The sequence below is a fragment of the Prorops nasuta genome, unplaced genomic scaffold (assembly GCF_024137725.1).
Source record: "Prorops nasuta isolate Cenicafe-Biocafe unplaced genomic scaffold, Cenicafe_Pnas_1.2 PNAS00010, whole genome shotgun sequence".
In the NCBI taxonomy this organism is placed as follows: Eukaryota; Metazoa; Arthropoda; class Insecta; order Hymenoptera; family Bethylidae; genus Prorops; species Prorops nasuta.
The window spans coordinates 4,114,222-4,140,639 of record NW_027116807.1 but is presented as its reverse complement, the minus strand read 5'-3'; the positions used below and the strand labels follow the sequence as shown (position 1 = coordinate 4,140,639).

General features: G+C 39.1%; 1 protein-coding gene across 6 annotated transcripts in view; it reads right to left on the bottom strand.

Moving 5' to 3' along the window:
- Nucleotides 1-70: 70 nt before the first annotated feature.
- fne (found in neurons) overlaps nt 71-26,418 on the bottom strand; it is a 32,543-nt gene continuing 6,195 nt past the window's right edge. For 2 of the 6 annotated variants that reach the window (XM_066732892.1, XM_066732891.1), the window contains exons 5-8: nt 24,861-24,899; nt 23,340-23,598; nt 21,849-21,890; nt 71-16,164 (exon numbers count right to left, since the gene is read on the bottom strand). In XM_066732892.1, the coding sequence (XP_066588989.1) occupies nt 15,834-16,164; nt 21,849-21,890; nt 23,340-23,598; nt 24,861-24,899 (671 nt within the window). In that variant the 3' untranslated portion in view covers nt 71-15,833. The remainder of the gene's footprint in view (nt 16,165-21,848; nt 21,891-23,339; nt 23,599-24,860; nt 24,900-26,418) is intronic. The other 4 variants (XM_066732896.1, XM_066732893.1, XM_066732894.1 and 1 more) reach the window with 4 other exon arrangements.

The window sequence follows — 26,418 nt, the reverse complement described above, 5'->3', positions numbered from 1 at the left end:
ATATAGGACTGGATGAATGGAAGTGATATGTGATGAGGAAGAATTGATAAAATATATTGGGCTTTCAAAGTTTGTTAATATAATTTATTGTATATCGAGGTTTCAACATGGAAAAGTACAAATATTGCAATGTAGGGCCAGCGAGCTCTTCTCGGGTGGGAGGGAGGGAGGGATGGATGGATGGAAGAATGGATGTTAGTTGCACAGGAATTGAGAAGAGAGGGGACCTGACAAAAGAATTGAAAATATTCCTTAGCAGCGAACACAGCGCTCTGTTTCTCTGGTTCGCAAGAGCTGCTTAGCACTGATATTATAAAGGAAGGTTCCCTCCTCTCCACGGCCCCCGCATATATTTAATACTCGTTTCTTCTTGAATGTCTTTTTTTATTCTTTTTTTTTCTCTCAAAAATGTTCTCTTATCCGTACGCACGAGTGCATCTTTCAGCAAAGAAGCGCGCGTGCGTGTCACGACAATTATTATTACTTTGTTCTCATCTTCATCATGATTTTCTTCTGCAAGCCTCCCCCGTCCCCTCTCACAGTTAACGACGGTTCTGACATTCGTAGCATGCGTGATCGATCGCGGAGAGAAATTCCACGCACGCACAATTGCAGCTTCAATTTCCCAATTTGAACTTTCAATTAATTCCTAATTAGACGGCTTTAATAATCGTAGTTTTTAATTACTCTCTAGCCGATAAAATGCTAATTTTCGCGGATAAACCCTGTTCCTCGTGGCCACTTTCGGTTCAAGAGCCACAATGGTGGCTGACCATATAAACACTGTAACTCCTTAGGGATCTTTTTCGGTCCGGTATTCGCCTAGACAATTGCCTCTCTCTTTCCCTCTCTCTCTCACTCTCTCTCTCTTTCTCTACTTCTCCCTCTCCCTCTCTGTATCTCTGGCAGCTACATTCGACATCTAGGTATTCTGCATGACAAATATTACTTAGATATTTAACATTCATTCCAGTATTTAGATAAGAGTCTTTAAAGTATCTAGTATTGTGTCTTATTCAGGTATTCAGAGTTTAGACGGACAAGTGCCTTCAGGTATTCTCGGTTATTTTTTAATTACTAGACAATTGTTATTTTTTTATTTCAGGTAACTGTATTAGCCCCCCTCATTGAAAAATTCTCCTCCCCCCAATTATCGCAAAAAATTACCAGACCGAAAAAGATGAACTCTTCGAGTCATTATTGCTCTCAAAGCAATAATGACTATGTATTATAATATATAGTATATGGCTGACCATTCCATTCCATATCCACTTCCATTTGCCTTTGGACATTTCTTTCGTGCACCTATACACACTGTTGTCGCATTATCGTTTGTCCTTGAATAATGAAAAGGAGAATTTTGCGAGGTGAGAAATCTCTGCTGGACAAAATGGAAGATAAACCCTCGAAGTTAAGAGAGAGGAGATGGCATGGATTTTGAATATAGTTGGCATTCTCGAATAACGATCGCGTTAGTGACAATCGATCAGCAAACTACGCCTGTTAGACTTGGAGGAAAACCTTCGTTTCGCTTGTTTTCAGATCAATCTCGTTGCTTATTCTTTCGCAATCCCACAAAACTTTGGAACGCGCAATTGCTAGCACGTTTCACCACGCTCGAGATCTTTGATTCTTATTCGTTCACCATCAACATTATTTTTCATATAATCATAATCATAATCATAATCGTCGCCGACTCGCTAATTCCAGCTCGCACACTCGCACTCACTCTCGCTCGCTCACACACTCACTTTATACTCTTTCTCCCTCAGTTTTGCCTTCGGAATTCTTGTGTTTCTTTTTTTTTGTGGTTTTTTTGTTGTTTTTTTGTTGTTTTTTTTTCCATAGTTTTTATGCAACACATAATGCGACTAGGTAGTACAGGTTAATTAATAATTAATATCGTTAGTTATACAATAATAACGTATGACTAGACAATGCAAGATAATAATTATAGATCGTAAATAGTAATAATCATGGATCGCAATTTATATGAAGAATGTGATGGCGCGCACGTGTCGAAATGTAAATACGTGTGTGTCGCATGTCTGTCTCATCAGTGTAGGTGTGTGTGCGTGTGCCTATTAAATGGATGTTATACGTATATATGTATACATAGGAAACGCAAAGTTATAGATATCGAAAGCTTAACATTTCCCCGTTTCTGTTCCGTTTAATCTAGAGAGATCCTCGAAAGCAAGCAAGAGAGATATGTTGCTTTCTGTGAGAGTGTGTCCAATCGTGTGTGTCGCGTGTTTGTGCGTGTATGTACGTGTCTGGTTGGATGCGTGCCCGTAAAACTAGTAGAGCCCTTTCTGCGCGCGCGTGTGTGTACGTTTTGTTCTTTGTTGCTCTTGTCGCGACAACGACAGCGAGAAAAATGTTGATCCTATGCGTCATTTCCGATTGTTCGTTGCTTGATATCCTCTAGAGTGCTTGTGTTGTGTGTACGTGTAGGAAACTTGTATATATCTCTGCGTTCGGATTGTTTACGTCGGTTACGGCGAATCGAGTGTTTGGCGATCGTTCTCTTCTTGTCTACTTTTCTCTCTCTATATATGTATATATATAGTATAATGTAAACTAGAGTTGCAATGATTTTATATCTCTGAAGCGTTTCGAGTACGCCACGACAACCTTTCGTAATGTTCCACCGCTGACTCGAGGTGCTTGTGCGATTTTACGCGTCCCGTGACCGAAATTGCCACAGCAAAGCCATCGTGAAAATTCGCTCGAACCTTACATACGTATGGAGAACACCAGTGTGCTACCTTCAGAGTGCTTAACAGTCGAGTGAACGATCAATGACTCTAGTATCCGATTGGCTTCAATAGGATCAGTGATCGTTCCCTCAACAGTTGTCTCCGATGAATGCCACCGATGCAACCAATATTACGCGTCCCCGAGACCGATACTATTACGATATAACCACGTGCAATAAATTCACTCGGATCTTATATACGTATAGAAGACGACAATACGGTGGATTGATGTAACGGGCGGCGGGATTACGAAATATTTGAAGTGTACATAATCGCGTTTGCCGTTTTTCAATGTCTTTTCGGTGCATTTATAGTATAATTACTTGATATGTAAGCTCCGTCCATGTCGAATCGAGTGGAATCACGCGAAGTGTCGGTATTCTCGTGCTCATATAATTACTTAATATGTTTTGTTGGTTCTTTCACCTCCTATCCCACCACCTCAGCAGCGTTTTATTCGGACGCGGCTTTGACCTAAATTTCTCGCGATATTTGATTGTTTTCAGTTTTAAGATAATGTCATTTCTGTTCCCTGCGACAAGCTATCCCTGCTATATACAAAATATAGAGAGTACGGAGCTTGTATAATATCGAGTCGAGTCGAGTCGAGTCTCTATCTCGCCTTTTAGTTTATATTTTCTAGAGGGAGGGAAGAGAGGAAGAGAGAGAGAGAGAGAGAGAGAGAGAGAGAGAGAGAGAGCATACTCTTGTCGTATCGTTTATCTTTTTTTCTTGCGTATTGTGGTATTTAGAATTGACTAGAAACGCGTGATGGTATAGGTGTGGTATACTACATAATATATACATATAAGTTTTGGCCGCTACGGTTGTTTACTAACATTTATCGAACGAATGATTCCTCACACAAAGTATATTTTTCTTTTCATTTTTAGCCCGTTTGACACTCTCTGAGATTAAAAGCTTCAATATAAACAGTCTCTCTCTCTCTCCCCCCCCCCCCCTCCCTCCTCTACTTCTCTTTCTCTCTAAGAATGGTTAAAACCATTCTCCGATAAAAGTTGGAGATTCGAGGCGATCCGGATCGCGTTGCTGTTGAACCGTTTTACAAAAATACACTTATGAAGCGTTAATTCGTTATAATTAGTGCCACTCGTGGATATAGAGAAAAGAAAGGAGAAGAAAAGGATATGGAAAGAAAAGAAGAAGAGAATAAAACAGAAAGAACGAATGATTGGTCAGTGATCGCGCGCGGTATATCCTCAAATTCTATAGTTTATCGGGACGTTTAATATTCACTGACTTTCTCTCCCTCTCACACACACACACACGCTTTCTCTCTCTCTCTCTCTCTCTCTCTCTAGCACAGCCAATAGGCTAGCATAGGCTATCCGCAGAGCAGAGTTAAAATCTGGAAACCCTGAGATTAACCCGTTCCTAAAAGAGAAAATTCTATAATTGGCCGATTACATCGGCCTAGATATTTTAATCGTTATTATTATCACCTAGTTTGTGCAGTCTTCGTGCGCATCTTCCGCAATTTCACCGCGTTTCTGCAGTAGATTAAGGCGGAGAGCTTATCCCTTATCGTGCCTATACAATATTATTATATCATCGTCTCCTGTGGAATACGTAATCAGAGAAAATTGGAAGCATTATGGAATCTCTAGTCGAAAAGATCCTGCAGCTCTATAGAGAAAATCATCATCATTGTCATGAATGACGAGGAACCCTTTCGTATGCCAATCGTATATTAAAAATAGTACCTACACTGTTTTAAGCGTTATATAAAGTCTTTCACTAATATAATATAGTATAATAATAGCAACTGTCGAGTGCTGGAATTCTTGGAACCTCAAGACAAACCTTAGAGTCTCCTTTGCTTTTTGGATTTCGTTTGTTTTTGTTTTTTTCTTCTTGGGATCTTACTTATACAATATAGTACATTGTTGTGGATTTTTCCATTTGCGTCCAAGGGTCGTCGACTAGCTGTTTACGTGAATAACAGAAATCTCCTCCCTCTCTCTCTCTCTCTCTCTTGATCTTTTCTCATTTCTCTATTTGATAATCTCGTTTGCATCTTGACCAACAATCTCTAAACGTCGTAAAACGCTTGCTTTCTTGATCCTTATTATTGTAGAGTATAATTATGACTTTTCTCTGCACAGCGTTGGCTCTTATCTGTTACAGTTAATATCGCTATCAATAACGTATATAAACCCGTCATAAAATACATTACTCTATTATAATCCACGTATTCCTTTAGGGACAAATAGTCCCATCCATCCTGCTTACAGTGTTGTACACACTTACCAATTGTAAGTACTTATTTATCTTGGCTTATTTATCATTCTGATTTTTAAACGCGTTGTGTTGCGACTTGCATCGATTATTAACTTTACTCTTTCTTAGCATATTATTATTTCCTAGCAATTTTCACCAAGGTCTTTGTTATTATTTTCTCCAGCTGCTGATCTCTCTTTCTCTCTGTTTGAACGCGCAGCACGATTAATTAAAACTTTACAGCATCTTAAATCGAATTTACTGGCAGATTAGTCCCTTCCTTTCCCAAGAACACTATATACGAGATCAATGAGCTTTTCATTTTTGTTTCTATCTGGATACATGGACAATAGAGTCCCTTTACAGAGTATATATATGTGTATGTATATATATATATATATATATATATTTATATATGTATATGAATAAACAAAGGAAATTAAGCAAGAAAGAAAAGAAAGAAAGATCGTGGCAATGAAGAGAAATTCACGTGAGGTTCATACTTTCAGCATTTATTTTTCCAAAAGACAAAAGAGTCACGTATAGTATATAATTGTTTAGCGTGGTGGTAAGGGTAGGCAGTTTCTGCATTGCGACGATTCATTTCTCTCGATGCACGAGAGCACCGAAAAACTCGTAATTTTCTTCTGGAATCATCAATCGACCAATAATATCGCGTATCACATTGTTATTACGTCACAGAGTATCATTCCGCCAGAAGAAGGACGCGACAAGGCGTGCAGGGAGTGGTCGAGTGGATAATAAGTATATATGTACTCTCCCCGTGGCAGAACGACAAAGAAAACTTGTAGCTCTTCGTACTACTTTAAATATATGTTGTACTTGTACAGTACGTTGGATCCACAAATAAATACTATATCGAGACAATAAATGATTATAACCAAGCAGACCTCGGTCATCCACATTGCATGGATCGGAATAGCGCGCACATATATTCTACAAATAGATAAATAGTATAATAATAATGATAATAATAATAAAAGACGCAGCAATAAATAGTATAAATAAGTCGAAGGATATCAAAGAGCGCAGATCTCGTTGATTTTGCAATTCACTCCCGGGGTATGTCATCATATGATACCGCTTTTTTGCATAGGTCGTAGCGCATAAATCAATCTTCATTTGTACCAAGTAGGTAGTACATACTTACTATATATTCGTGCTCTGCTCTGTTTGAACTTTAATCGTCACTGACGATTGACATACAGGAATGTTAAAGGCTAAAATATTGCACTGCGCTAGCCTGTCACGGCGACACGATCGGTTACGAGAAGGTTACTTTTAATCCCCTGTAGAGTGCAGTAGCAGCAAGCATCGTCGCGATCGTAGAGGTTACTGGCTCGGCTATAGGCTCACCCAAACCCCCCACCCCCCTAATATTTACTCTCCGCGGTATGGAGGTAGTAAATCGTGAAGAGAGCCATCGCGGATTTTCGAATACACGTTGATACTATGTTATAATATAAGTGTAACGTGTAAGGGTAAGATTATGGCTTTCGCCACGTACTACAGGAATGACTTGTACGGTTATTCTTCGCTTTGGAGTGTGGACTTATGATTACCGAGACCCCCCAAATTCCCCTAGATCTTTGAATACGCGTTGATACTTTGTTAGAACGTGAGTGTGACGTGTGAAGGGCGAGAGTATGGCCAAGTATGGCTTTCGTCACGTACTACAAGAATGATTTGTAAGGTTACTCTTCACGTTGGAATGGACACACTCTGATACTATCTCATAACATAAATGTAACGTGTAAACTGATTTACATCGATTTTGCATCCAGGATTAGAAATAGAGGAATCCCAATGGCTAAAAACCTTGATCGTTAATATTTCAAAAGCACAACCGACGTAGACCAGTGTAAAAGGGGTAAAAGGGTTACTGAATGGCTTTCGCCACGTACAAAAGGAATGATCTGTACACTACACCTTTTCTTCACGGTGGAATAGACCTTTGATTCTCGAAACCCACATACACGATTCCCCTAGATCTTTGAATACACGCTGATACTGTATTATAACCTAAGTGTAACGTGTGAAGAGTAAGGGCAAGTGTATGGCTTTCGCCACATACTACAGGAATGATCTGTACGGTTATTCTTCACGGTAGAATGGACCTCGTCTTCCCAAAATCCCCGCAATTCCCCTCAATCTATAATAAGGGTTACGGTATATGTGTATAAATGCTTCTTTCTTTAGCTTTTTAATTTTGTAGCAGCTCTTTGTTTATCTTTACAAGCACGATGCAGAGATTGACGATCGTGTTACGTATATAAAAAGGATTTACCCATACGCACGCGACTTATTTAGAAGGTTCCATATATAATAAGCCTTTGCTCTATCGCAGGAATGTATCTGCGTGTCCCCGCCCGTTAAAGTCCTAAAAACCTTTTTCCAAAAATATCAACTTTTAGCCGACGACGCACGCGTCAGAGCAGATTAATTCTTCGGATTTCTTTCGAAACTAGCAAAAACCAATTTCAATCCGATCTGCGGCTTATGTTAGATCAAGCGCACGCGAAGGCTTATCTCTTATCCTTGAGATTTTTCAAAATCGACCAAGAGGATTTTTAGAGCAACTTTCATATATACTGCTGTGTATATATATATATTTAATATGGTGTGATGTAGTAACCTTCTAGACACCGGATGGAATGTAATACGTAATGACTAAATTAAGGAATATGAAACTCATCGTTATATATATATATATAATATCTGACTTGTTATTGTTTTTATCTTGCAGAGAGTCGAGTCCCTAATCCCTGGTCGTTTGGTAGTCACGGATGGGAGAAGCAAGTAAATATTTACAGTCAGAGAAGAGAACGGGAGCGATCTTTCGCGAATTTCGAGCACCTGTGTGTAACGTATCGAGTTGTTAAAACTTTTCGCGGAAAGAAAAAAGGCGGAAAGAAATAAAGAAAAGTAGAAAGAGAATTTAAGGAAGAAAGAAGAGAAGGAGGAAAAAGGAAAAAGTCCACGAAGCACCGAACAGTTACGTCCTTTGCTTGCTCTATGAAAACGAACAACGGGATACCCGTTAAAAAACCGCTCGATTCGATCACCGAAACATCTTTGGTTTTCTTAATACATATATGTATATGTATATGTATATATTTGTATATATATATACACACCCGCGCGCCGCTTGCTTCTAACTTGTAATTACATTTCTATTCTTATATAAAGTGTTCTTGTGTGTTTTTTTTTCAGTCTCTCGATCATTCACACAAACACTCTCCTAGTATCTCACACAGACACGTACGCACACTCTTCTAAATTCTTCCTGGCATTCTCTCGCGGCTCTTGTTCTGATTTCGTATCTCGCTACAGAGTTTATTGTAATTAAATATATTTATACACCCATTGACAGACTAGCTACCACGTTTTTTTGTCATTTAAATATAGTTTCATAGATATCAATTAATTTAATTAATTCATAGTTATTATAAGTTATGATAAGTAATAAGTAGAATAATCAAAACATGTACAGAAGATTATAGATTATCTCTCACTCTCTCTCTCTCTCTCTCTCTCTCTCTTTTGTTTCTCAATAAATTGCAAACCTTCACGCAGTTCCCTATTCTTAATTCATTGATGCTCGGCAGCATTTTCGGTAAGTTTTACTGCCCGCACGCTTCCCTTTCATTTTAGTAGCTTTTTACAGGGTACCCTTTTTTTGCTTTTGTTTTGTTTTTTTTTTAGTTTCATCGTTGTGGCTCTTCTCGGTGTGTGAACGTCGCTCGAGTACTTAAGTATCCCTATTCTAACCTTTCTGTTTCTCTTTCACACTCTCACTCTCATTGCACCCGCTAACCCTCACTCACTCACTCACACAATCAAATTTTTGCTTTTTCGCCCATTCAATTAGTTACTTTAGACGGTACATAAATACTTATCTCTTTCGCACGCTCTCTCTCTCTCTTTTTTCCTTAATTAGGCCTACTGTGAGCTAAAGCTGCCTGCCGGTGTCAGACTGTACAGATTACTATATTTTTGGAACGCGTGCTCGAGACTGCCAATGAGAAATATATCCAGCAGGGATTATTCGTTTTTGAATTTTAATCATCGGATAGTAATAAGAGGGAAGGGAAGAAGGGGTGAGGGGTGGAATGGGGAGGGGGGAGGCGACAGTCTCGAGTACGAGAATCGCGAGTGGGATGAATTATACGCGAAATGTAAATCCAATCACCCGATTAATCTTTCCCTCATTGCCCTAATTGTTTCAGTCTCCGCGGCGTTGATGCGGGAAAGAGAGCACAGCTGCTCGATTTCTTCCTGGAATCTCGAGAATCCCGCGGGCGAAACTTATCTTTGACTACAGCACCAGTTTTGAATCCGCCCGCGCGAGAAAAGTTTCCCATTAAAGGAAACTTTCCCTTACGCCCTGCCTTAACGATTTAAGAATCTCCAAAGAAATGTTTATAAACGGATCCTCTGACGCGTCACACGCGATACAGCCTCTCGATATATGTATATATATAGAAATATTAGCGAATGGGAATCCCCGAAAAACCTACCAGACGCTTTCGAAAAATCAACACCAGTTACGCCATCTTTGTCGTATTAAATCAAACACGCTTGGTAAAACTGGACCGTTGGAAATCTCGCTAATTTGTCACATTGGAGACCACCCTATTTTCTCCAGTGTTGTATTACAATTTTCCTAGGCGGATCATTCGATAAAGAAGAAGAAGTAGTATCAGGAAAAGACAGAGTTGTTGAAAATTATGGATCCCCTAAGCGTTTTAGCCGAGTTTCCCACGGTTCTTCGTTCGGACACATCCGGAGCTTTTAAGGACTCTCACTCTCACTCTCTCTCTGACTCTTTTTGTCCATCTGACTAACCTCCAAAGTTTTCCGGTTGTGCCCGTTTCCGGTATAAGTGATTCGGGGGAGATGGAAATTCCACGGCGACGGATCAAACTCCGCTTCGAATTTTCGACCGGAAGTGTGAATCCTATGGCCATACGAGCAACAAAAAAGTAGCCGGCCTTGAGAGCCTTCCCCAATATTTCCTTGACTAGAACGACACGCGTCTCGAGTATAAGAGGTACGAGCACTAAGTAAGTGTAGTAGTACAATGATATCAATAATGGCGACTAATGATTAAATATAATCGTCAATAATTAATGCAATATCTTTTATCCTCCTAGCAAATCATCTAAAATTGTCAAATATCCCCACCCTCTCTACTTTCTCGCTTCTTTTTTCCTTTCTTCGTTTTCCTCTATTGGAAAATACACGTGTGACAAAGTATCGTGTGTGTTTATATGTGAACGTGTTTCTGTGTCAGTGTGTTCAAAAATGTCTTCTTTCTCATGAAATCCACTGGTAATAATACTCATTTTCATCATCGTAGCGATATAACTAACAACGATTATTGAGACATAAATACAGTACACATAATGTATATCTAACGTAATAATCGTATGTAATATTATAGTTAAGTAGATTAGCGTGGTTCTCTTTTTTCGTTCTTCCTCTCTCTCTCTCTCTCTCTCTCTCTCTCTCTCGCCCCCTTTCTATCCCCCACTCAATTTATACACTCTGGCAGAGTCTCGTGAAAAAAAGAAAAGAAAAAGAAAATACACCAAGAGCGGATTATCATCGTGGCTCGCACAGAAATCATACGCATTACTTGGTTGACCAGCGATCGAGACTTTGTGCGTTTTCCTATTGTATATACGTATACATATACTATATCGATGCGCGCGCGTCGCTGACAACGGTTTTCTGTGCGTTTTCAGCGTTTTGGCATGAAAACCCAATGACCACCATGAGATTCGATGCTTTTATTCGGCACGAAATATCAAATTGACCCGCAAAGATATAGTCGAACCAGACTCGCGCATGATATCCGATGGATAATTTGTAGAAAATCAAGGTAGGTTTCCAAGTGACGTACAAAAGTCACGTGGAAATTACAGTGAAAGGTTTTATTGGTATCTCGTGCCAAGGCAGCCTGCACATGGAAAAGCGGAAAAGCGTTTTAAAGTACATGATTTCGTATAACAACAATACACATTGCAGGATTTTTCGAGTCTGAGGAAAAAAAGACTCGAGTGATTTGTTATAGGAGAGGGGGGGATGGATTGGAGGGGAGAGTATCTTAGCTTTGAGCAAACTCTTTTTGTCTTTCCTCAAGAGAGAGAGAGAGAGAGAGAGAGAGAGAGAAAGGGGGGGGGGAAGTAGGGTGGAGGGAGAGAGACTTTATTGTGCGGTCACTGGGTGTTCTCCACAGTTTAATATTTCATAGAACGATTCGATTCCGGAGGTAAAAAATCGTTTCTCACTTTTTGCACTCCCTTACAACAGGAAAAGAGTGCGCGAGCAAATCGTCCACGGATTATTTACAGAACGTTCGTTTAAATTACAAGAATTTCGTTGATTTGGCTTTTGCACCATGAATGCTCGCAACGATAGCACCTTCTTGCTGTAAGAAGAAGGTTAGATAGCTTATCTTTTCATCGAGCACATCGCTTAAAACGAGGGAGTACGTTATCGAAAAGAGTGTCATTAATTTTGAGGTTATGATTGGCTCGAGTCGGCAATAAACTGACGTACCTTCGCTAGGCTCCTGATCGAAAGGGACTTTTGTGACTTTACACGTTCTGGTAGATTATCGGTTTTAGTGCAATTCTTCACACAAGTTCTTTTTCACGTCAGTCTGGGAATATCAAGGAGGAACTCGTGGGACGTTCATGAAAGGTTTCGTGTATGTATTTATGGTGCGCCGGTGGTAATGGTTGGGAATTGGTATATGGCAACTGAAAAATAGAAATAAAACAAACGACATCTGAACCAAACACAAATCAGTTTAATCCTTAAATAAAACATAATTTCTGTTATGTTATATAATAATTAAATAAATAAATAAATAATTGGTAGTGGTAGTAGTAGTAGTAGTGGTAGAATAGGTAGTCGAAAGTAGTCTTGGTAGAGCGGTAGTAGATGTTAAATTAAGTAAAGCGAGTAAGTTACTTGTCTTTGTTGTAGCGATACGAGAGTAAATAATGATGATCGGATGTTAAAGGTTACGGTAAAGCTACCAAATGACGGACAGGTAATAATTGTGTTAATCGTAGCAAGAATAATAATGGTGATGAAGATGCAGTTGTAATAGTAATAATAATAATAATAATAATAGCAATAATAAGTGCTGATAAGAATAATAATAATAGCAATAATAAGAATAAGAATAATAGCAATAAGAGAGAGAGAATAAGTATAATAATATCTATATGATAATAATAAGAAGAAAATTGAGAAGAGAGTAATTATTATAAATTTAATTTATAGTACAAGAAAGATCATAGGCTGTGCACACGGCAGATTGACCATGGGCACAACTTTGGAATTAGCTATGCAACGTTCTCCCATTCACATTGAGATAAAAATGGCTTCCTCTAGAGCTAAAAGCAGCGGTCCTTACTCGTTTGGAAGATTGGATCGAGAGGGGCACGGTCGATGCAATTTGTCAAAGTCCGTATAGGTAGAAATTTGTCAAATATTTATTCTCGCGAGCATTGGGAGCCTTCTCGATCCAACAGGGCAAACCAGACCAATCCTTGCCACGCGAAATCCGTGAAAAATCGTCTAAAATGCATGGTAGCAATGGGAGAACGCACAGTTTCAGTCAAATCTCTTCTCAGATGATTAACTTAGGCGTATTGAGAAACGCATGATTTTGTGATTTGCACTAATCTATCGAGATCGACATCGCCAATCGTGATACGCGTTCATCATTTTGCACATGATCGGTTGATCGCGACAAGATCGATAGGCGAAGTGTAATAAATAAAATAAAATACTAGAAAAAGTTTGGTTGATACTCGCGAGAGGTTTTGGTGGGGTAGGGAGCTCTAGGAGACAGGTTTTTTTTTTACAGCATCCGTAGAAGCTGGACGAGACTCTTCATCCCTCTCCTTGTGCTCCCGGACTAGACACAAACAAGAAGGTACACATAAATAGGACAACATACACACTACGTTTATCATTTTAATAAACCTAATCTTAAGAGAAACGAGCTTTGCCACTCAAGTGGAGCGTCGGGGCCGTTGCACTAGGCTAGAAAACTAAACCCGGCCCGATCAGTGAAATTCTGGCCGAGAATCATCTCTGAGAGATGATTGCGCAATCGGTCGCGGGAACCTCTCACTCTAGAGTTCTGACTAGCATTCTCCGAGTACTCGTATATATCTATTATATACTTTATCAGCATCCGGAGCTTTCCAGGTGAAGCTATAAATGCTTCATCCCCCGAAAATCCCTTAAATTACTACATTTTCTCGATACAATTTTTACTGGCACCGAGAGCCAAATCTTTGCACGTGGACTAGAGACGTGATTTCACCACCGTGTTGGAATTGCTTGATCATATTTAGTAGTTTACCTGTATCACATGTCCGACGGGGACACACACACACACATACGCTTGGTCTCCCAGGTCTACCAAAAAAAGGTTTCTCCCGAAGATGACTCGAGCTAAGAGATCGGTTGCTAACGCATATTTAATACTGTATTTAAGAAGAAAAACGATTTCACCATCCCTTTATGTATTTCACAGATTGCACTATGGGATGCATGCACACGCGCATGCGCACTGGCATGCGCGCGCACACTCTTCTCTTCCTAACCTCGTCCATATATTTTCTTTTCTTTTCTTTGCGCACTCCTCGAACGTGAACGAAGAAATCATTGTGATAATCTTCTAGAAAAGCTCCTAGGTCCTAGACCAAATGAATAGTGGGTACAGTTTTTCATTGCTGGTGATTCAAGCCATGACTAGAAGTTTGACTGTAAACGACGTAATCCCTCGGATTCTGCGGTGCACTCGGCCCGAGAACGGTAAATCGTCGCTAAATACGCGACTCGCGATTCAACTACCGATATAAGCTATGACTTATCTACGTGTTCGCAGGTGTCTCTCAGAGCTTTCGCGATCGCTGCTCACCTTAAAATCGCTATGTGCGAGCCCTGGCCCGGATTAATCGCAACCTAACCTCCAATTGGCGCAACTTTTTTCTCACTTTCTCTTATCATCTATGGCTCTACCTCATATTCCTTTCTTCTACCCAAATTACGTAAGATACAGGCACGACGAAATATTCGAAGCCTGAAATTTTTCTCATTCGCTATCCTCTCTCGCTCCATATCTCTCTCTCTCTCTCTCCCTCTATCTTTGAAAGATTAGCTAAGCTTCCCTAAAACTCATACACAAAACGAGTATGTATAACCATCTATTTCTAAGTACTGTGTGCGAGCCCCTATGTTTCCGCTCCCCCCCCCCCCTCTCTCTCTCTCTCTCCTTCCCCCTTTTTCTTTGCGCTTCCTCGAGTGCCAGAGACGCGAGACACCGTCGTTTCGATCGTTTAAAGCTTACCGACACAGCCACTTACAATTAAGATAGAGAGACTAGAGATTATAAGAATCATTTTCAGGCTTAGATTGTCACATCCATAGCGAATCGATCGATACATATCTGGACGGTGTCTGCACGTTGCGACATTCGCGAAACGAAAAAATCGACTCACACGGTAGAAAATTCGTTAATTCTGCGACAACTCTACATAAGTGTTATGTGTTGATATATATATATATATATATATAACTTCACACTCTCTTTCTCTCTCTTTACCTTGCCACTCTCGTTTCAGTGGTGGTTTCAATCGCAAATCAGCAATTTCATAAAAGAAGAAATAAAAAGAAATCCACATTTCTCGATGCAAGTTGTTATACAGAGTGAAGATCCACATAAGTCTTATGTAAGTTTTACTTAAATAGAGACAGAGTGGAGGAGATAAAAGGGTAAACGTAGCCGCAGGCGCAATGAAAATGGAGAATAGCGCGAGAGAAATAGACAGAAAGAGATGCATGATTTTCTATTCGCAGGCTGGCAGCTTCCGGTCGCTACTGCATTTTCAGCAAAACTCACGCAGCGGAGTAAGAGTCGTGAAATCCCTGGAAAATTCTCTTCTTCCTCCTCTTCTTTCTTCCCACGTAGAGTTCAACCTCGACGATGCTTCCTCTCATTCGTATGAAAAATTCAATTCCGCAGCTTATTCGCAATATCCCATTGTCGGATTGTTTCTCGACTCTCCCTTATATCCCCTTCTATTCCAGTCCTTCCCTGATACAACATCCTAGACTGATTATCCTTATCATTTCATTCCTATTCATTTGATCCCGAACTTTCTCTCTCTCTCTCTCTTTTTCTGTTTCTCATAATTCTGATACAAATTCATTTCTGCAGAGAGCCAAGGGAGAATTTTACATTTAATTGGCGAGCCCCTCTCCAGCGCCTAGAGGTTATTGAACCTCGTGTCTAAAAGTCAGTCTCGATGTTCCATCAACGAGTGTCATCGGCAGCCACATTATCCATCAAAGGACCAAGCCTGCAGAAGAAGGACTATCAGCGGGGAGACTCGAGTGGTGGGTGGATTTTGCAAGAATCGCAAGAAGCTGAGGACGTTGGTTCGCCATTGGCCAGATGTGAAGCTCGAAGGTGTGATGGGGATGAGGCGTTGTGTTGCGAAGAGTCGCACCGAACTACGCCTTCTCTGCCGGTTTCTTGCTCTGTTCGCCAGTGGGCTTGAACTTGTTGACCCTGGGACGTATGAGCAAGTTGGTGAGGAGTTGGCTGGTCGGCGTGCGGCGTCTGTCGAAGAGCACCGGTAAGGTGGGCCAGGGCGGCGGTGGCACGTGCGTCGCGGCGGACGCTGCCAGGATGCGGTGACGACGATGAAAGTCTGGCAGGACGTCAGCTACGGGCTCCGTCCCCCCCGCTAGCACTGCCTTGGGCTCGTCCTACGCGGTCTTGCTCTTGTTCGTCTTGAAGCTCACCTGGAGCACTCGGTTGCCCAGGGTGTATCCGTTCAAGCTCTGAATGGCCACCACAGCCTCGTCGTAGTTTGTCATGGTGACGAAGCCGAAGCCCTTGCACTTGTTGGTCTGCAGATCACGGATGACCTTGACGGATTGAACCGCGCCGAAGGGCCCGAACAGCTGCCACAGGACGTTCTCCTCGGTCTCCGGGGCGAGGTTGTAGACGAAGATGCACCAACCGGATCCGTTCATCGCACCGGCGGAGGCTGGTAGCATCGAGTTTGCCAAAAGGTCTCCCGCCAGCGGACTGTACCTGAAACAACACCGTTGCCGGATCTCGTTAAGCTCGCCAAGTCTCACCCAAACGCGCCTAAGAGCCTCTAGTTTCTCTCTCAGTGGGACCAACCTTTTTTTCACACACACAACTTTCCCTCTTCTCTTACTCTCTTGGTTCTCTTTATTTTTTTTTAATATACCTCCCCCCTCCCTCCTCCACCCCACATGCTATGTATATATGTATTAGTCGATACTCGGGTTTTTTTGGTAAATCTTCAAGAAATCCGTTTGACCCACTCGATTTCTACCGGTACACCGTATATATTGTACAATAATTGGATGTTTGCGTAAATTTGATTGTAAATTGTAACGAGCTTGTTGTGGTAATTATCAGTTGCAACGCGAGATACGGTCAAACTATTTTTCTTTGAAAATAATCGAAGCTTCTTGTTTCTCTCCTTTATTTTCCAAGGAATTATTGGCATGCAAATTAGCGTGAGATATTATTACAGGATTAGTTTCTCGATCGGTGAACTCGAGATGTGGCTCGGTCGATAAGGTTTTTGGAAGAGAAAGTGGAGAAAGGGGAGAAAATTTGTCCCGCGGTGTATTGATTGAAATTGTTAATCGGTGTGCAGACGTGACTGGAGATAAATTTTCGTAGGCAGACAGAAACCTTATCGATCGAGCAGAAATGAAAAACTGTAGCGACAAGCGTATATAGAGGGTTTGGGGAAAGGGTTAAGGGGAGATAGAGGGGGGAGAGAAGGAAAAGAGAGACGAAATGAATTAATCATCGTGCGAGCATAACGCATGCACGGAAATGGGTAATAAAGGGTGTTTTACAGAGAGGGTATATATAGACCTATAGTATATACAGGGTGTAACTAAAATTTTAGGAAACACTTTGTCTATGGGTTCGTTCAACTTCGCTGAGTAAAAAAGTCCAATAAAATTTTTTTCAATCTCCTACCGTTTTTGAATTATTCGATATTCTAATTCAGCCTATCGCATTGCTTCAGCGTTAGAGTGAGAGAGAGAGAGAGAGAGAGAGAGAGAACATGCGCGAAGGTGAAACGGGCGAGTGCTCCACTCTCTCTCTCTCTCTCTCTCTTTCTTTCTTACCACTGAGACACAGTGTTATTCACTCCGTGCTAATCAACACAAACACAACAAAGCGAGAATGTTTACCTGTATACGTACACGAAAAAGTTCACGCAAAATGACGAAAGACGGCTATAGATAGCGCTGATATTATGCACATGCACTACTATACATTCTCGTTTTGTTATATTCGTATCGAAAGGCACGGAGCGAATACTCTAATTTAATTTACGAAACAATTAAATAAAATTGTATTGGAATTCTGGGCTCGGAGTGGTCTAAAGAACTCAAGACAAAAATATTTCCCGTAAACCGTGTTACACCCTGTATATACATGTATATAAAATGATGAGATATTTACAGATGTAAAAGTATCTACGTACCTACTTGACGTCACAAGCCGCGTTAAAACAGGGCACAACATCTCGGTGAGTACTCAGTAAAATGCCGAGGCCACAAATAATTGCGTATGTATATGCATTCGTCACAAAAAGTACGCGTAATTAACGTGTCGCTGCTGTGACAATTTTGAAAGCAGCGAAAGCCAAAATTTCTCTCCCACTGTACATGCTTCGCAACAAGAAAATCCTTAAAAACGAGGCAACTCGAAATTGCAACAACAGCAGCCAGTAAAACGATTTTTTTTAGCTTTCACTGCTATGCAGTAAGTATAGTAATCCATTCGTGTGTATGTGTGTGTGTGGGCAGATTTAAAATGCACTTGTGTACTGTATAGTAGGTTTAAAGCTATAGTATGTGGTGTGTGAATGACTTATTGGTAAAACGCACACATGAACGTGGGCCTGGCGAAGGCACACGTGTATCAGTAGGACAAATATGTGTGTACTTGTGTGATTTATTTCAAGTGTGGTTTAATTAAAGTGTGCTTAGCGGGAAAGGCGGAATCGTAAGATATAAATAATAATGGAAATTACACAAGATTTAAATCAATTGAAAACTCAATAAGAGAGAAAGAACAAAATTGTGAAAAGAAAATTTTAGAACGTTTTACACTAGCACGTTTTACACATTTCTCTCTCTCCCTGTGCTGATGCTATATTATTTTTGCATTTGCATTTACACGTGCAATTATTCTTTGTATTTGAGAGCGTGTGCTTCTTATAAAGCTCGTGTGTTTGTGTGCTGATAAATTTGCCTGGGACTCTCTGGGGCTGGACAAAATTGTGCCATGTTCTTTATTCCTTCTTTGTCCAACAAAAAAATTGTCAAGGACTCAGCAAGAAGCGAAAGTTTGTCGCGTTAAAATTTTTCGCGAAAATAAACTGAAAACTGCATTTTCTTCTAATCATCATATATTACATAATAACACAATGACAAGTCATAGTAATGAATAGTACATTCAGTTTATATATAGAGATTACAATTGATTAATTACGCAATCTATCTAATAATGTAATATGTATAAACAATATTATTCTCCGTGGCACATTTCTGTCTGCAGTTCAACTTTTCATCCAGATCGATAAATAAAGTTTTAAGCAGCGTTGACTTTGATCGGGTTTCGAGAATCATTTGCCAGAGCAAATGCTTCGGTGTATTTATCTTAAATCTCAAAACTATTCGCACAAACTGGCGTGATAAAATGTGAAGGGGGCAAGGGGGGGGGGGGAGAAGAAGGAAGGTGGGAATTGGGATAAAAGAATTTTCCTAGAAGGAATTGAAATCCCGAAGAAAAACACGTGCACCTATATAAATATAATCTCTCGGCGAGCTCTCTACACCACACGCAAGAGCAGAAGGACGTTTGCAGGACAACAACGGACTCTGTCTCTTATTAACCTTGCATTCTTTTAACTCATTCTCATTGCCCGATTCTGTTGAAGAGAAAAAATATATTTAGCCAAGGACAATTTCACAGTTCCGAGCCTAATTTTTATTTTCTTCTACGAGTTTCTCTCTTTAGTAATTTCTGTTTATCTTCAACCAAATAAATCGATCATTTTGCTAGATTTAGCGATAATCAACCAAGTAATTCGGTCAATTTAATAAATTTAGCAATAATGGAAAAAATTACTCGACTTTGTAACTTTTTTCATCGCAATTAAAAATACAGCTCTAATACGATTGGCTTTAATTTCGTTTTGTACTAATTTAGCTGGACAGGACGAGTTACAATGTGGTAATAAACAGCAAATTTGGAACTTTCACGCGATATAAATGTTTGACGAATTGACGAAGAATCGACCGGTTTGTCCAATGTAAATTTCTGACACGATAACAGTCTTAACGCTTGTAAATAATACAGAGATGTGTTTACCAGATCTCGTTCCTTTATTAGAGAGTCTCGTGATTGAAACTTTATTGGCCATTGTACCAAAAATAACAAATATAACATATATATACATAGAGTCTGTTAGATTTTAAACGACCTTAATCATGACCTTAAAATTCTACTCAACTTGGTAGCCATAAGAAATATGTTTTTCTTTTATCCATAAAATCTTTTGCTAAGTGTTTTTCAAATTGCACTCGGAAAGCTCGTACACAAAAAATTGATATATTTCTTCTAATTACAAAGATAGCAGAAATTGTTTATCTATCGACTTGGTCGTTTCATCTCATGGACCCAATATGTATATGTATACATTAATGAGAGAAATGAATCCCGAGAAATCATCCGGAAGATCACCGGGAGAACAGAAAATTTTACATATTTATAAATATCCGTGATTAATTAATTTATTGTTAAAAAATAATGTCTTAACGATTCGTAGAATTTGAAAATGTTTGATCGTTCTTATACGAGGTAATTTTATTCTTTTTCGAATTTAGTAATGAATGGGAGAGGAGAAACAGTAGGATTAGGAAGGGGGGGGGGGATGTTCATTTATCATTTTCGTTGTGATGACTCTTCTCCATTAAATATCCGTCTGTACAATAATTACGCGTTGCAAATTAAGATGGTATATCCATAGGTTAGGCTGTGTAAATAATACGTGCACGAGATAGAGAGCAGATCCACCATGCAGGAAGGAAAAACAAGAATAATTCCCTTTAGGAAAATATTCATCGACAATATAGACGCTTTGGCCAATTTATCTCTGAGAAGTTATTGGTCGCGCGAGGACTGCTGAAAACTAACAGAAAATTGTGCAATAACAAGCAATCCGTTCCACTTTGCCACAAAAAAAAACAAACAAACAAACAAACAGAGAAACATAACGAAAGCTCTGCTAGTGCATTTTGTTAGTTTTATCAAATTTACTCTCATTGTTAGTTGGCAGATTGGAGGGTTAAGGACTACGTGGAAACTCTGACAGAATTTAATTACATAATTGACGAAACTATAACAGAGTAGGGACATTATTAGATTGCGCGTGCACTTTCGAGTTCAAAGAATTTTTGAAAAATTATCTAGAGGACAGAGTCAATGAATAGGCTGACCCTGCTTTCAGGATTGAGAGGGTGGAAAAAGTTATCTTGAGGTGGTTCGATGCTGGAATCAAATTATTTATGAACGCAGACGCAGGTTTTGGATTTAACGGGAAAATTCTGATGTCAGAATTGAGTAATTATTGATAAAAACTTATTTAAATAGAATCGTTCGATAAGAGAAGATAATAAGTATACTATAAATGTGTTGGCATTGAATACAATTTTAACTTCTGTATATTTCATTGGTCCTTGTTAACCTTTCATTTCTTCGTTAGAAATGTCTATTTTCGACTTGGTTTCAACTTTTCAATAGCCCTTTAAATGCTAATTCACACTCTAAAAAGTTCACTGAATCAAAAGTTTTAATTTAATTACAGAAGATGAATGAAGAGTTAATTTCTTGCTTTTAATTAACTTCCTTTTTGTATATAATAGATCATTAAGTAGGACTCGATTAGCTATTAAAAAAAATGATTAAGTGAAATATCAGAGAATAAATTAACGAATAAACATATTTCTCGAGTACAAGAATGCAAGTAATGATAAAAATGTCTGAAAATAAAAACAAATGTAAAAGATCAATAATTAAAAATATATTAAAATTGCATTCAGCACTAATATTTTTATAATACATCTTACCATTTTCTATTACTATTTAACCCTTTCTAAATATTTCACAATAAATTATTCAATTGCATAACATGAGAATCATTTTCTTTGAAACACAAAGCGTATGTCTGATTAAGAGTGGTAAGTCCAGTTTGGATCCTTTTTTTAATAGGAATCAAAGAAGCATCATGTAACTGTAAAAGTGTCTTAAAAATGAACTAAAACAGAAGGAGGGGGAGGTGAGTGACGTATAGAATTGACGAACAATACAGAAAAAGAGAGGACGGGAAACAAGATCACAACTGTGAAGAAACATGATAATTTAATCATCAGGATTGAGAAAGTGTAGAAATTGATGGAAAACATTATAGTATAGAATACTATAGGGAAGAAAAAGAAATACGAAGGAAAATCTAATTTTTTGTGGAAGATGCGAAGCTGCAGGACGATTTTCAAGAGAAAATTTTTACACGAGGACAAAATACGTCGTGGACGGAGGAGAGGAAAGAACGAATCAAGCCACACAATAAAAGAGGGAATAAAAAATAAAACCGAAAGAAATGAAAAAAAAAATGAGAAACGTAGTTTGGTAGTAACGAAAAAAATACTGACCTCTGTAAGCCTTTGTTAATGGCAAGCATGGCCTTGCCAGTGCTAAAACAAAACACAAAAAGAACAACGTAAGAAAGAGAGATACTTTGGGAACTAGCGTGATTTCGAAACTTGGTCCTTCTGCCTCTGTTTACAAAAATTGTTTCTCTGTGTACGTGTGTTTGTGCGTGTATGTGTGTTTTCTTTTCTGTATTCTCTACGCTCTGTTTCTCGTGCTCTTCGTTTGAAGAAAATACAGCACGAAAGGGTATAAGAAGAAGAAGAAGAAAGGACGAAGAGGACGTAGAAGATGAAGAGGATGAAGAGGAGGAGAATTGCTAATCCCAACGAGACTGTGTTGCAACAAAAATACACTCGTTAATTTTCGCGACTATCTGCAAGCTTATAAAAAATATAATTAATTGTTTTTCATAAGAAAATATATTAAAACAGAAGAAAATCCAATGGGTCAATATTTATGCAATAAAGTCTCGTGATTGGAAAGATAGAAAAAAAGAGGCAAGCGAAAGCAGAAGCGAGCTACTTGTTACACTCTAAGAGATGTGCTCCATTCTTTTGATTCGAATGGAAGAACTAGTTATGTATTTCTTTTACCATGTCGTACAGACGGATTTTCACGTATGAATCGCACACGTGCGTTTACAATAACACAAGTTTCAGAGAATTTTGCTTTGCACGATTTCTCGTTTGCTGCGAATTAAATTACACAAGAAGGCAGGCATTAGGATATAAAATATATTTCTACACGATAAAAACTTGATAAATTATTGTAGGCGCACAAAATTGGTGGATTTCAGTAAAATCTCTGTAATCCTGTCGTGGTTCTTCTGTGACGATTCTCAAGGCTCTTAGAAATATTGTTCAGCGCTTATGATTTAGCTCGGATGCAGAAAGAACATAGTGAGAAACGCGCGGATAACAATAGAAATAAAAAACTTTGCCACTCGCAGATATCCATGAGGATTCGGGTGATGTGAGAAGGTAAAAATGAAAGAGATGAGAGTGTGTGAGGTGTGTATCGGATTGATCATATGGTGTCTTTAGTAGTGTATATATATCGCTCAGCTGAGGAACCATGCTGGCTCAAAGTGTAGAGCATTTCCCATGGGTAAAACGTGCATGAAACGTCATTCATGTAAATAACTGGTATATTTGTAAATGTTTGTACCGTAGTATAAAATAGTACTAGTTCTTGAAATGAATTCAGAGGTGATGCTAAGGAGGAATGGATGAACAGAACGTAATACGAGAGTATATATATATATATAGAAAAATATGGGAATTGAACAAATTGAAAAACGAAGAGTATATGTGGGGGGTTACGAGATGCAGTTTTTTTGTAAACAAAAAAAATAGAGAATTGATAAGAGGGGGAGGTGGGGGGAGTAATAAAAAAGAAAAAAGAGGAGAGGGGAAAAAGAGTGTAGAAAAGAAAGTAAGTAAGAATGTTAGTGAGATATTTGGGTAGAGCGAGTAGAGGCGAGTAGGTACCTGGAGAGTGGCGACAGTGGAATGTACCTGAAGCGGCCAGTTGGATGATGGATCGGGCCGCCAAAGCGACGAGCCGTTTGAGGTGCCAAGTAAGCGGCCAATGGCGATATCGCTTTGTTGTTGTTGCTCGGATTGTTGGCAAACTTGACGGTGATCGGCTCGGACGAGCCCTTTGGAATGGTTCCGTTCAATTCTTGGATTGCCCTCTCTGCTTCAACTCGCTGATCGAATCGAATGAAACCGACGCCTTTCGACAAGCCTGTCCAGATGATCATCATCGCACCGATGAAAACAGACAAAATCTCATGTTAGGGCTATACAGGATTCTTCGTTTATTTTATTCCTGTAGATGCTCGTTCTTTTATTCTCTCTCTCTCTAAAATGCAATTTATTTCTCGAACATTCGTTGAAAAAAATTATCCACTCGACGGAGAAAAGAGTCAAACTATTTTTGCGATAATCGACGAATCGAGATGGGTGATTTGAGTATTTTTCACTCGAGTGCAGAGATTATAAATGAACGAGCATCTACAGTAACCACGTATATATGTGCCTAGTGCTTAAATCGTTTGACAGAATTCAAAGCGTGTTTTAAAGTTGATATTTTTCTAATAAATTAGATTTACGAATGTTAACTGATTGCATCTGTGCTGTTATAATTTTTACACGACTAATTATCGTTTATTGCAAGAGAAAAAGCGAATAAAGCTCGGCACAGAGAAAACGATCGCTCGAAGGATGATCAAAGTATTTGCTGAATGAACTTGGAATTTTTTTCTTCTTTTCTTTTGCACAATATTATCTTTCTCTCTCTCTCTCTCTCTCTCTCTCTCTCTATGTCCCTAAAGAGCAAAAACGAGTAGTGGCTCGGTGCGCGCAAATTCGTTTCTTTACTTCAACATTTCAATCGAACTGGACTATTTCGAGCACTCCAGTGACCGTAGAGCCGCGCAGGAACGAAGGCGACATTCAATTGCACATAATCAATATGTATATATATACACAAATATATACATATACATAAGTAAGATAAACGCAAATCATAAGAAACGACATAAAGCGTAAAGAAACAAAAATGGCGCAGGAGGTACTCTGGATGTGTATTTAGAAGATAATCGTATATATAGGTTTGTATAAGTAATATAGATAGGTGAAAAAAGTAACGATGAAAAAAGAAACTCAAAGGTCGATATATACTTTATCATTGGTACAATTATCAATGTACAGTGATTTTTCTTACTTTTTATAACTTATTCGATTTAATTTCTTCATTTTGCAACAAATTTAGTATATAACACGCAAAGTTGAAATATATCAGTATAGAAAAAAGTTAGTACCAGTGCCCTTTAATCAATGCTTTATGAAAAAAAAAGTAGCTCGAACCTTTAAACTTTCCTCTTTAATCTATAGCAGACAGATGATCGTTCGTTCATAATAAAAGCGCGCGATAATCGGCCACGATCCTTTAATGAACTATTAGGATATGAAGGAAAATAAAAGAGAATTGTGAGAGTTACGTACCGGGCAAATTGTCTCCGCAGCCGGGAACAAACTGTCGTACTAAACAGAAACGAAAAAATCATATCTCGTTAAAGTCAATTAAGACACAGCACACGTACCGTTTGCCCCTGATTCGTCGATGGGAAGGAATTGTCTCATTCGGGGGTTTAGGTTTCTCTTGTTTGTTTGTTTGTTCGTTTGATCGATCGATCGACACTGTTTCCTATTTTTTCATAAAACGTTAGAAGGAAAAGTGACAAAGAAAAATCTTGACGGTCCAAGAAACGTTTTAAAGCACTTTCTCCAATGGTGACAGAGAGATAAGTCGTGTGAGGTTTGCCAGTAAGTATAAAAAACGTACAAGAGAGAAAATATGCAAACCATCTTGCATCTTGCATTAGAAAAAATCGAAACGATATATACTACTCCCCAAGTTGCAGGCAGTTGTGGAAAACGTGTATCGAGAGACGAATAAGGGGCGAACGAGTCGTGCGTAAATTATGCTAATTTTTTGAGTCCTTAAGCATATAAATAAGAAAGTGTAACGGAAATCATGATTTGGGCGTGTGACACGTACACGTGCTCAGGCTGATCAGCGCAATTTTTTATTATATCTTGGTATTTTTTATTCCTAGGTTCAGCTTGGGACAGGGGATAAACAGGCAGGTGAGTTGGGAAACGGGAAGGGGGGGGAGATGATAGATCGAGCTTCGGAAGGAAAAAACATGATCGCTGAGACACAGAAAAGCGCGGGAGGATGTGAGAAGAGAGTCGGTACAAGGCACAAGGTGGATAGGCCATGAAGTTGTGTGCATTCGGGAGACCAGGTCCTTGCAAAAGCCAAATGAAACCAGGAAGTGTGTATATGTGTATAGGGTCCGGCAGTCAAAACGTCCTAGAGCATAGATGCAGGAAGAGATGTATCCCGGTAACTGTAAGAGATATTAAACATTTGCATACGACTTTTTCGAAACATCTTATTAAATGCATTTAGAAATATTTTTTCAAAATTTGGATAGCTACAATAGTTTCAGATGTATGTGTACTCTTGTGTTTATGGTTTGGGGCGTTTCAACTGGTGGACCCTGTATGTATAGGGTCCGACAGTCAAAAAGTCACAAAGCATAAATACAGATAGACATGTATCTGGGTAACTGTAAGTGATATTAAAATTTTGCTTACGACCTTTCCGGAACGTTTTACCACTTGCATTCAGAAAGGTCTTACGAAAATTTGGAAAATTTTAATAGTTACAGATATGCACAGCTCTTCTTTATTTATGCTCTGGGGCTTTTCAACTAACACACCCTATATATACACGCATGATAACTATGCATATATATAATATACCTACGATAAAATGTATACTATAATATCTAATTCAAATTAAAAGAGAAGTGTATCGTTACAGATATCAGCAATTTATCAAAACTCTACGTGTAATCTTATTTTGAAAGGGGAACAGTTTATACACATATAAATATTTGTAATCTAGCGTTCCCTTTCGCGAAAATGTTTGAGATCCGTAAGGGGGAAAAAAGACTGAGGCGTAGGGAGTGAGGGATTAGAAACTAAAAAA